The 12248-nt window shown below is 47.8% G+C and overlaps 2 protein-coding genes across 2 annotated transcripts in view; one reads left to right on the forward strand and one right to left on the reverse strand.

Moving 5' to 3' along the window:
• RSPH9 (radial spoke head 9 homolog (Chlamydomonas)) overlaps positions 1-3196 on the reverse strand; it is a 46062-nt gene extending 42866 nt beyond the window's left edge. The window contains exon 1 of the mRNA XM_010006259.1: positions 3158-3196. Coding sequence (XP_010004561.1) covers positions 3158-3196 — 39 coding nt within the window. The remainder of the gene's footprint in view (positions 1-3157) is intronic.
• Positions 3197-3929: 733 nt separating this feature from the next.
• The window catches only part of LOC104396428 (epoxide hydrolase 1-like), a gene marked incomplete at its 3' end in the record, with an annotated part of 11913 nt that continues 3594 nt past the window's right edge, over positions 3930-12248 (forward strand). The window contains exons 1-6 of the mRNA XM_010006269.1: positions 3930-4017; positions 5496-5519; positions 6921-7141; positions 8130-8360; positions 8744-8873; positions 10438-10652. Of these exons, the coding sequence (XP_010004571.1) occupies positions 3989-4017; positions 5496-5519; positions 6921-7141; positions 8130-8360; positions 8744-8873; positions 10438-10652 (850 nt within the window). The remainder of the gene's footprint in view (positions 4018-5495; positions 5520-6920; positions 7142-8129; positions 8361-8743; positions 8874-10437; positions 10653-12248) is intronic.

Consider the following 12248-nt stretch of genomic DNA (forward strand, 5'->3'; position numbering starts at 1 on the left):
AATACAGCATGCAGTATCTTTGGCCTGTGGAAGCAAAGAGTCAAACAAAGGAAATTTCATTAGCCTTAAGGACCTTCCTTAAAAGCAAAGGCAAAGGGTGATGTTCAAAGACAGAATGATACCGTGGGGATAAGCAGGGTTGTGGGAGCCTGGAGGAGCAGAGGGGAGATCTGAAACTCCCAGAAATTGCCTTCCCTTCAACATTACTGGCCAACAGATCACCAGTATTGGCCACTGTCCCGATGACAAAGGAGAGCTGGTCCCTGGTATGAGTCAGGAGACCATATTCATAAAGCTCCCCTGTTACTGAGCACCATTTGCTCTCTAGTAATATTCTTGGGACAGTTAACTTGATTTTGTGCATGCAAAAGGAAAATTATGCAGCAAAGCCTTAAAGCTGTAAAATAAAGGGCAGCAGATTACAGCCAGGGCCATAAATCCCAGAGAGGGTCTTGCAATGGATCTAAAGGTCAGAATAATAATTTCCAAGTTGCCACATCATCTGAAGCTATAAAAGAGCTACATGCAAAGCTTTTGTGCTCAACTCTTATCCCTGTTCATTAGCTCATTTCATAACCAGAAGTCACCAGCTTTCCTCCCTATGTCTCAGGTTTCAGTACTAATAGTATTTAAGAGGCTTGGATTATGATTATATGCAGTTGGCAATGAGAAAAACAGAAAGTCCAAACTAGGAAAAAAAAAAAAAAAAAAAGGTATTATGAGTGCTGCAAGCTCCTCTGTCCCACTGGAGGGCACCCAGTATTTGCAGATCTGTTGCTTAGCCTTTGGGTGCTTTCTCCATCAGCAGGTCACACTATGCCAGCATTGGTGGATAGGCCTGGGAGAGCTGGCAGGTTATGTCATGTTTAGCTCCTTCTGCTTGTATCCAGCTGCTAAACCAGCTGAAAAAATACATTCTGGTAACATTTCCATGTGCACATTCCCTACTGTTGCTGCAGGGGTGATCCTGCAGATCTGTGACACGAGCAAGAGAGAAACATAGCAAACAACTTCTCTGTTACTATGTGATTTGTATAAATCCCTTTATAAAATTATGCCAGTTCTAAAGAGACTGCAGGACAGCAGTAACTAGAAGTTTAGGTGGAGATGCAATAGTAAGATCACAGAATCAGAGAATGTTGGGGGTTGGAAGGGACCTCTGGAGATCGAGTCCAACCCCCTTGCCAGACCAAGACCACCACAGAATCTAGGGTAGGTCACACAGAAAGGCATCCAGACGGGTCCTGAAGGTTCCCAGAGAAGGAGAATCCACAACCTCTCTGGGCAGCCTGTTCCAGTGCTCTGTAATCCTTAGAGTAAAGAAGTTTTTCCTCATGTTGAGGTAGAGCTTCCCGTGTTCCAGTTTGTTTCCACTGCCTCTCATCCTATCACAGGGCATGACTGAAAAGAGATTGGCTCTTCCTCCTTGATATCCACCCTTCAGATATTTATAGACATTAATAAGATCCCCTCCCAATCTTCTGTAGACTAAACAGCCCCAGGTCTCTCAGCCTTTCCTCGTAAGGCGGGTGTTCCAGTCCCTCAATCATTCTCATCATCCTCCCTTGGACTCTCAAGTAAATCCTTGCCCCTCTTGAACTGGGGACAGATTGTGTCCAGAACTGGACACAATACTCCAGGTGGGGTCTCTCTAGGGCAGAGTAGAGGGGGAGGAGAACCTCCCTCAACTTCTGGACACACTTTTCTTCTTAATGCACCCCAGGATACCATTGGCCTTCTTGGCCACAATGGTATACAATATATCAAAGGCTATTCTCTCTCCTTTCTTTCTTCGTTGGTTGGTTTGCCCTATGCCAGAATAGCAGCTGAACCAGCAAAATCACAGCTCTGGAACAGAGGCAAAAAATGTTCTAATAGTGCTCCAAGGAGGCTTTTTTAAAATGGGTTTGCTAAGACATCTGTAATTAAGGATAAAAGATCCTGCCGCAGCGCAGGGAGATGTTCTGAGGCACTTTTGCAGGCCTTCTCCTGTGGCATTCCCCTTTCAATTCATGGGACGTGCATAACAAAATCTCGTGGGAGGCAACCTCGTTGGCTCCAGCAAGCAGTTTCCCTGGAGTGATGCTTTTTGGCCACTAGAGGTTGTAAGACAGAGGGGAAAAAAACTTGTTTTCCGCGTACCAGCTGCTGCAGGATCCCAGGGTGGGATTTCCTCTGCGTGCCCATCAGCACTCAGAAAAAACTCCTGCACACATCCTACATTTCAGTACATGGGATCCCGGAACCTCAGCCAGGATTTATCAGTGGGGTTTTGCTGCCTTTTACCCTCAGGTTCTTAATAGCCTTGATGCATCCCCTTATATCTTAAGCAAAAGCTGTTCTGATTCTCCAAAACCGTTTAGAGCAGCAACTTCTGTATTTTCTCTGCAGCTCTAACTAGCTCTGCTGGCTCTTTTTCCACATTCCTGTAACAGATAATTACACTCTCAGATGCTTAAGCCAGACCATCCTCAGTGTTAGGCAAGAAATAGAATATTCCCAAGGCCTCTTCTGTGTCTTGGAGACATCACAGCCTAACACCTTCCAGGGGTCCTCAGCTACCTTCCACATGGGTTGTAATACTTTACTCTTGTTGCTAATCATTCTTCAGTCTGATGACTATAGTCCCTCTGCAATCAAGAGTATCATCTTCCAAGAGGCCTCAAGAGAGCTGGTTTGGTTTGGGAAACAGGACTTTAAAGCTAAGCAATCCCAGATGGCCATAACCAGGAATAGTGATGGTGTGGTAATAAATTGAATGTTGACCAAATGAAGGATTTACAAGCTTTTCCTCCTGATGGCTCTTTTTGATGGCTCAGTAGCTGCATATGGACTCACAGCAGTATGAGACCTAATCACCACAGATCTCACTGGTGATGCTACTTCACAGAGACTCAATAATTTCCTCTGACAGTAAAATGTAGCTCTTCCTGGAGTGAAGCACAACAAGGTCACTGTGCAACAATTTAGGAAAGTGATTATCCAGCAAGATTTTGCCAACCATGAGGGAAATTAAATCTAGTTCTCTGATCTAATAATTGATTTCTGTGGAAAATGAAAAACTTATATTTTTGGGGGTGATTTTGGCTGCTGCAAATCACAGATGCACATGGAATAGAACCACATCATACAGAGGTTGAAAGGTCATGCCACCTACTCCAAGCAGGTCAAGATATGTCAGGTTGCTCAGTGCCATGTTCCTGTCAAGTCTGGAATGTCTCCAAGGATGGAAATCCCACATTCTCTGTGGGCTGCTGTCCCAGTGTCTGAGTACCTCAACAGTAAACTAATTTCTCCTCATATCTAACCAGAACTTCCCTTGTTGCAATGTGCATCCATAGCCTTTTGTGTTTCAACTGGTGCTCCTCTAAGATGAGCCTGGGTCCGTTTTTCCTATGCTGCCCACTAGTTAGCTGTAGACAGCAGTACAATCCCACCCTTTGTCTTCTGCAGACCGAACAAACTCAAGTCTTTCTGTTTTCCCTTGTAGGCCACGTGCTCTGGTCCTGTGGCAGCCTCCCTGTACCATGGAAGGTGGGCGCAGTGCAGCCTTTCCTCTACCAGCAAGGCCAGAACTGGTCATGGCACTCCAGATGTGGTCTGGAGTGCTGAGGAGAGCGAAGGAACCCTTCACTCAGGCTGCCGGCTGACATGTTGGCTAAACAGCTCTCTGTGCAGCTGGCTGGTGTTGCAAGGACACCTTGGTGACCCAGGCTCAGCTGAGGACCTCGGGCCAGTCTCCACGGAGCCGCTTTCCATGCAGTTGGCAGCCAGCCTGTGCCGGTGCACCGGGCTGCTCCCTGCCCACGAAGGACTTTGCATTCGCTTCATGAACTTCATTTGCAACTGCAGGCTTAGGCAATAGCTGGCACTAGGGGATGATGCAGCTTGCGTTGTCACCCGGAGAGTGTCGCTGCCGAGGGGAGAGCCAGCAGGACTCGGCTGGGTCGCCTCACTCCCAGCAGCGGCCGGGCGAGGCGGAGCAGGCATGTGTCGGGAGCTCCTTCCCAACGCCTGGTGAGATCTCCTCGGCGCGGACGGGAGGGACTCTCAGCAGGGGCTGGGGAGGAAGGAAGGGCCTGTGGGGTCAGCAGCCCGCGGGAGAGGTGGGAGCAGGCGGCTGAGTCCTCCTGAGCATGAGCAGGGAGGAGGTTGGATCAGGCCGAGCATCTCCTCGGCGCCGACGGGAGGGACTCTCAGCAGGGGCTGGGGAGGAAGGAAGGGCCTGTGGGGTCAGCAGCCCGCGGGAGAGGTGGGAGCAGGCGGCTGAGTCCTCCTGAGCATGAGCAGGGAGGAGGTTGGATCAGGCCGAGCCTTGTTTTGTGTCGCTCAGAGGACTGCTTCTGGGACGTGCTTTCTTTGTTAGCAGAGCCGAGGTTGTGCTGTCGCCACGATAGGTGGTTTCATGCCTCTGGCTCACTGAACTCCAGGGTGTGAGTGCAGGGGGATGTTATTCCCTGTTGCATAAGCTGCTCTGCCTGCAGGAAGGTGAGGCTGACACTGTTTGCTCTTAGGAGCACTGTTCTTGCTTGTCTGGGAGTGGCTGAAGGAAATACACCTCCTTAAAATCCCACATGGGCTGTGTTAGGGACTGCTACCAAATTGCCCTGGGGACTGCTGGGGTCTCCAGTACAGACACCGGGTTCTGCACCACAAGCAGTGGGTGAAAAGAAACTGTCAGGAGACTTGGGATTTTTATAGAGTTTAATATCCTTTTTGTGTGTGTTTAGTGGTTTGGTTTGGTCTGGTTTGGTCTCAAGATACTGTAATTCCAACCCCAAAAGGCTGCATGGTCTAGCTGCCTTCCACAGGGCAGAGTAACGAGACCCCTCTCTTGTTGCTTCTAATTCTGCTCGATTTCAGACTGTGCTTTTCTGGCAAGAGAATCTGCCAGGCTGAAAGAGAACCAAGGAGGCTGTTTCCTTTTTATTGCAGGTAGATGAGACCAAAAAAGCCTGGTATCCAGCCAGGAGTAGCTAGAAGTAGCAAAGGTATAGCAGCAGCTCCCTGAACTATGAGCAGGGCAAGGTCCCACAAGCCTCTCTCGCTGCCAGCCCCCAGCAAAATGAGGCCACGTGGCTGGCAGCAGAATAACCCTTGAAATCCCCTGTGTACCCATCACAGCAGTGGACGTGAACTGTTGTGCTGGCTGGAGAGTCACAGTTGCTCCTGATGAAACACCACAGGGACACCTACCCCCTCATTTAGTGCCTTTTATTATCCAAGTTGTGCTGCAGGAGGGAACATTATGGCAACAAGCTATCGAGCCCAGAAACACTGTCTTCTGTGCAGAGGCAGAACTCTGAGCCACCCTCTTTCTGTCCCATCCTACAAGTAGGAAAATAATGGCAGGTGTTGCCAGGAGGCTTAACAGCTTGTGATCCCCTTGGCTGAGCAGTAAGGTGATGCTCTTTGCACCATGTGTTGGCACCAATCAGACAACACTATAACACTATCAACTGATAAGGATTTTTTTTTTTCTTTCCCATTTGTAGGGAGAGCATCTTGTCCCAGATCAGGTGAGTGAAATAGCTGCTCTGTGCTAAGGCCTCCATTTTTTATTAGCAACCTGGTTGAGGCACAGCACAACCTCCTCCCTATCCTGTATGACAACAACAACAGCAAAATCTTCATTCACAGCCCCTCGTGGCCCCTTGAAATCGTTCCAGACACCTCTAACTAATATCCAAGGGAATCTGGAGAGCTTGGGGAACAGGTTAGAAGGATGGGAAGATACACTGCATTTAGAACTAACTGCTCAAGCATTTGAACAATTCTGAAACATTCTGCATGTCTGTAAAAATGAACTCTGATGACTTGGCTCTCACACCTCAAGAAAGCCTGAAACCTTGCAGTCTAGAATAGAAACAGGGGCACCACACAGACAAACTGAGACCCTTACCCATGGAAAGCTATGGTGGAGGGCCAGTGTTGCCCAAAAAAACAACTGAATCTGTAGGGGAGCTGTGTATAAAGCACTGCCAAGAGTAGCATCTGCAACACAGCCAGCTTTCTCCAGCAGCCGCAGAGCTTTGTCTCTGCTCCTCTACCTATTCTGTCTGTGCAGTTGTTATTCCAGCTGATACTATCTCATTCAGTCCCAAACCTGCCTTAAAATAGATTGATTGGCCCATATTCTATTGACCCTTGTCACCCAGAGCACCAGGAGAGGGATGAGGAAGCCTTGTAATCAACAAGGACCAAGTTTGTGCTTAGCAGTTGTAGTTCTTGATTTATCCACCAGTAAGCCACATTCTCCCTAATTCAGTTTAAACTTCTCTCCTAGGAATGCTCCTGGTTTTCTGTTTTGCTTTCACTGAACTGAGCCACAGATTACATTTGTTAGGTTATAAGTACATAGGCCTGTATTTTGAACAGAAACAAGATCGAGTAGACTTCTAAGTCTTCTGCGTTGCCTTGGCCACGAGCTGCCTTGTGTTCAAAAGGGACCCTTAACTATAGTTGTGAAAAGGAATTAAGGGTTTGTGGGTTTTTCTAACCAGTTACATTAGCTGTTGTAAATTACCTAATTATACAGGCAAGTGTGGCTCAATCTCATTTGCACATCTCTTGTGCCTGCCACTTCCTTACCTGGCATGGGCATCTAGAGTAGGGTCACTGGCAAAATTCTCCTTGTAGTATCTCATGGAGGACACAATGGAGGATGTCACCCAATAAATCATCACATTGGTCAAAGGCTTCCACCTTGTTTGCATCAATTGCTTGGAGAATTCTGGGAAAACCTATTCTCCGTATAATAAAATAATAAATGTAATCATAAAATGTATTCCCTGTATAAATGATTTGAGAGGCATGAAGAGTATGCCAGTGCTTCAGGAGGGCTCGTGGTGTCCCAGAGAGCGATGGAGAAGCCAGCAGAGCCAGCAGCCCATGCCTGCCCTGCTGCGAGGCATGTGCAGGCTCTGGGGGCAGCCTCAGCAGAAGGGCTTCCCTCTGCAGGACCTGCACCGCCGCCTGGACCAGGCGCGCTACGCGCCCCCGCTGGAAGGGGCTGCCTTCCACTACGGCTTCAACTCCAACTTCCTGCGGAAGGTGGTGTCCTACTGGAGGAAGGAGTTCGACTGGCGTGAGAAAGTGAAGGTCCTGAACAAGTACCCCCATTTCCGAACCACCATTGAAGGTGAGGGGGACTCTGTGGCTTGAGCAGGTCTCCCTCTGAAACGCACAGAGAGAAGGGGGAGGATTTCAGAGGTTACAACATTTAAGACAACATCATGCAGAACAGCTTAGTGATATGAGCCCCCGGCCCAAGAAGGACATGGACGCATTAGAGTGACTCCAGAGGAGGGCCACCAGGATGAGGAGAGGGCTGGAGCACCTCTCCTGTGAAGATGGGCTGAGAGAGTTGGTGTTCTTCAGCCTGGAGAAGAGAAGGCTCTGGGATCCCTTAGAGTGGCCTTCCAGTACCCCAAGGGGCTACAGGAAAGCTGGGGAGGGGCTTTTCATCAGAGAAAATAGTGATAGGACAAGGGGTAATGGTTTTAAACTGAGAGAGGGGAGATTTAGGTTAGATATTAGTAAGAAATTCTCCACTATGAGGGTGGTGAGACACTGGAACAGGTTGCCCAGGAGGCCATGTTAAATGGGGCTTGGAGCAACGTGGTCTAGTGGGAGGTGTCCCTGCCCATGACAGCAGGGTTGGAACTCAATGGTCTTTAAGGTACCTTCCAAAGCACCAACAGCCCAGCTAGCCCGGTGAGGTTGGGCAGACTGTAGCTAAGTGATCTGCAAGTTAAACTTTTATCCTGCATTTACTTCATCATCTTTCTCTTTTTATTATCCACATATTTAGTGGTTTTGTCATATTTTTGCACGTCATTTAAGTGCTCCTCTATTGATATACTGTGAGACCAGTTTCTCAAGAGATGGAAGCACAATCTTCAGTGACCCAAAATATCTGGGGCTGGGATCAATACCTCTGCCTGTATGTACAGGATGAGACATAGGTACCACACCAGGCATGCTCTTTCAGCTGGGCTTCTTGGGTTGACTGTGTAACTTCTACTATGAATGCTAATTACAATCTTGCCACCCCCCTTCTTCAGAACCCAGAGCACAAACTGTGATTCAGCCAGAGCTTTAATTTCTCTGTCTTGCATTTGCGACAGGGATTGAGATTCATTTTATCCACGTGAAGCCCTCCTACGTCCCTCATGGTCAAGTTGTTCAACCTCTGCTGATGGTCCATGGCTGGCCCGGCTCTTTCTATGAGTTCTACAAGATCATCCCTCTGCTAACAGACCCAGCTGGGCACGGCCTGACTGAGAGTGACGTAGTGTTTGAGGTCATCTGCCCATCCATCCCAGGCTATGGCTTCTCGGAAGCACCGCGCCAGAAAGGTAAGTGATGAAAAAGGCTCTGTTGGAATCACCAGGTTTTTTGAGTAACACCTCAGGCATCTGCAGGACCTCTGGCCACTGCAGTTTGTGACTGCAGATCCTTGGCACTGCACCAACACCCATGTGGCTGAGGCTCTGGGGCCAGCTGTGACAATCTGGAAAGCAATGGTAGCTGGAAGCCAGGTCTGTTTTCCACTTGCTCCCCTTCCCACTCAATTCCTATCATCCTGTGTTCACTTAATTGCCAAGGAGGGAGGCAGAGCAGTGTAGCACCCTGTGCCTTCACACAGCAGCATGCTTGAGTCTCTCTGTCAGGCCACAGTCTTTGGCCAGGGGATGAACACTAGGACACACAGGTCTCCTGTGTTTCTATTTACCTACAGGTTTTGACAGCATAGCAACTGCTCGGATATTTCATAAGCTGATGAACAGGTTGGGCTTCAAGAAATACTACGTGCAGGGAGGAGACTGGGGATCCCGTATTACCACAAACATGGCCCAGATGCTGCCACAGTGAGTAGCCATGGGAACTGGTGCAGAAAAGCTGCCTCCAGTTCTTACCCTGCCTTCTGGCTCCATGGTACTGGTCCTGCCTTCTGTTCACCCTGCCTCTCATCCCTTCTGCTTTGTTTCCTCCAGGGACTTCACCCCCCTGGTTTGTATTCCCATGCTTCCCATTGATACTGGTACAGTTCTCAGACTTCCTACATTTCAGTGCTGTTTGGCTTCTCTTTCACTAGCTGTGGAAGTCAAGCCTGTGGCCTTCTGATTTGAGCCCTCAAGGAGACAGATCATTGTTCTAAATCAGGAAGAAGGTCTATTTGAAATCAGGAGGGAGAAAAGGAAGGAAGGAGCTTGGTCTTTCAGGAGCTGAACAGTACCATGGAGTGTAGAACCTACCTGCAATGCAGAGTTGAGACTGATCAGAAAAGAAGCACAATTACCTTCCTTAGAAGTTGGCATCACGGCTCCTTGTTTAGCATTTAATGGAGAAGGGGCACCAGGCCAGGCCTAGGTCAGAGAAGAAAGGGGGAAAGCTCTTAAAGCAGTTAGATGTCACGCTGAGCAGCTCCCTGTTCCTGATGGCAGCTCTGCTTCACAGCACCCAGGGCAGTGTGGCCACATGGGATCTACTCAAGCTGTTGAAAGCCGATGCCAGGGGCTACCGGCTGTCAGGTGCTTTCTCGGTGCGACATCCCCCCCAACGAGGAGGCCTTTGTGAGTAAGACCGAGGGTCACACGTGGCCCTCGCCTCTCACAGAGGAACGGCCGCTGCGGGACTGTATTTTAGAGCTGTGAATAACCCCTCACCACGCTCTCAAATTGCTACTGAGACCAATATTTAGTTTACGAATTAACTGGTTTATTAAGGGCTAATACAAACTAAGTGACCAAGGTTCAACAGAGGTAGACTATGTATATAGCAGGAAAATAATTCAAAGGCACTATGGTCTTATTAAATGCACACTCCCAGGGAGAGGTGTAGAATCAGTGGAGTAAAAATGTAGGAGCTGAGCCCCCCTTTTGGCTTCTCAGGGCAGCAGATGTGGGGCTGCCCTCGTGCCCTCTCGGCTCCTCCAGGCAGCGGTGCTGGGGTTCACTGTTCAAATTAGCCAATTAGCATTGGCCCCTGTTCCTGATGGCAGCTCTGCTTCACAGCACCCAGAGCACTGTAGGATATACTCAAACTTTTCAGAAAATGCCCGGAGCAGCCTGTTCCCTACAGCACAGAACAATCCCAGATCAACAGCCAGAGCATCCTTGGCTAAATCAGATAAAAGCCACCACTCTGCTTTGCTGGCTTGAAAGGCATTTTGTTTAGTCTTACATGCAGGGAGAGAAGATGGACCATTCTCCACACAAGGTTTGCAGCCTGTTCCCTATAGCACAGAACAATCCCAGATCAACAGCCAGAGCTTCCAGTATGGACGTGCCACATCTAGAAACTGAGCACGCAGAGCTAACATCATACCAGTGGCACAGCTGGGTGGAGATGGCATCAGCTGTACCAACTTCTAGAAAATCAAGAGACAGAACGTGGCTTGATTTAACCTTCTGTTCACTGACTTAATTTTAGATCTGTCAAAGGGCTTCACCTGAATCTGGTCTTCGACGTCAAACTAGGATTGAGAAGGATGATTTCTGTGATGCTCGGGGCTTACGTACCGTGGCTCGTGGGCCTCAGCAGGGAAGACGTTCGACGAATGTACCCGTTTGTCCAGAAGAACTTCTATTATCTTCTGCAGGAATCTGGATACTTGCACATCCAAGCCACCAAACCAGACACTGCAGGTAATGAGCCTTCTCTCTAGCACTGTCAACGCTGTATGCTCACTGCTTCTGTGTTTGAGAAGCCATGAGTTCTGGGGGCTGAATGCAATGCCTGGGGACAAGAATTGTCAAAGGAAGTTCAAAGGAACAGCTCAACAAAAGATGGAGGCTACAAATACCACTTCTCCTGGGGAAAGACCAGTATGTCTAGTCTCTGATCAGTCAACTAGCAGAACTGTTGTAAGGATACCTGATTTACAGGTGAAAATGTCACAGGGAAATGAAGCTTCAGAACTCTGGCAGAATCAAAGAGCTGTGGAGCCAGTAACAACATCGGCTGATAACATAATAACATACAGCCAGAACATACTTCATGCCCCATGAAGTGTAGTTGTGATTCCTCTCCCAGAGTTCCAGAAGAAATTAAACTGCCTTTGGAAAAGGATTAACTTCATGGATTAATAACTATTTACCTTGAGAATTAGAGCACAGAAATAAATAAGCAGGTTCTAGGGAAGGGAGAGTATCACAAAATTCTGTGCTGGCACCTGTACAGTTCAAAACGATCCTGATTTCTCTGCAGATCCAAGTTAATGGTTAAATGAAAATATGACAGCAATCCAGGTTTTGGTTTAATCTAAAGAAACCTCCAGAGAGTTGCAAAACCATGTAAGTGACTGGTTGATTAAACTGACCAATAAAAACCAATGTCAATAAAGTCCAAAGCAATTGAAGTAGAGGAAGAAGTTCACAATGGGCTCCAGTTTGGCTGCTGCCATATGAAAGAATCCATGAGTCATGCTTTGAAATGTTTTGAAATGCCAGCCAGCTCAGAATTTAAGAGCATCTTACCAAGTCTTAGAGAAAAGAAGAACAGATAGAGACAAAACACTAAATCCATGATATTCAGAACCTATTGTGCCTCTTAACCATATTTCACAAATATGTTTTAGAATCCAAAGAATACAGGAAGGAGAGAAAAGGGAGACTGAAGTGATTGATCAGCTTCTGTACAAGCACTGCACATAGTCTAGCACTCTTCAACCTATAAAAGAGCAGGGATTTTGTAGCACACTACAATTGTGAAATGTGGAAAATGAATAGGGGAAGAAACGTATTCCCTGCTCAGTCTCAAAAAACGCCCCCATTATCAGTTCAGTTCTCAGGTTTCAAGCAAAGCAAAAGTATTGTGACTCACCACAAATTGTGGCACCCAGGGCATGGTGCAGGTTGCATGACTAATAAACTGCAAACAATACTGGTATTTTCGAGCATCTGATCCACAGGCATTGAAGGCAGCTTTCAGCCCCAGAATGATCATCTCCAGACAGGTGATGAGTTAGCTGACATACTCTACCCTGCCCGACCATCACTGGTCAAAGCATTCGTATGACTTCAATATGTAGCAAATCACTCTAGGCCTGCTTGTGCAAGGGAGCTGTTGTGCCAAAAAAACTACAGCCTAGGGTAAGGGACAAGAATTTTCCAAGGTAAGCCTCTATCACTCCTAAAGTAATCCCTACCCCTGTTTTACAGGGAAGAACACAGAGAAAATACGTGGTGTACCTGCCATGTTTATAATTTTCACTAGTGTTCCCAAAGGCAGGAACAGGTAAC

The sequence above is a fragment of the Chaetura pelagica genome, unplaced genomic scaffold, assembly GCF_000747805.2.
Source record: "Chaetura pelagica isolate M959 unplaced genomic scaffold, ChaPel_1.0 scaffold271, whole genome shotgun sequence".
Taxonomy (NCBI): domain Eukaryota; kingdom Metazoa; phylum Chordata; class Aves; order Apodiformes; family Apodidae; genus Chaetura; species Chaetura pelagica.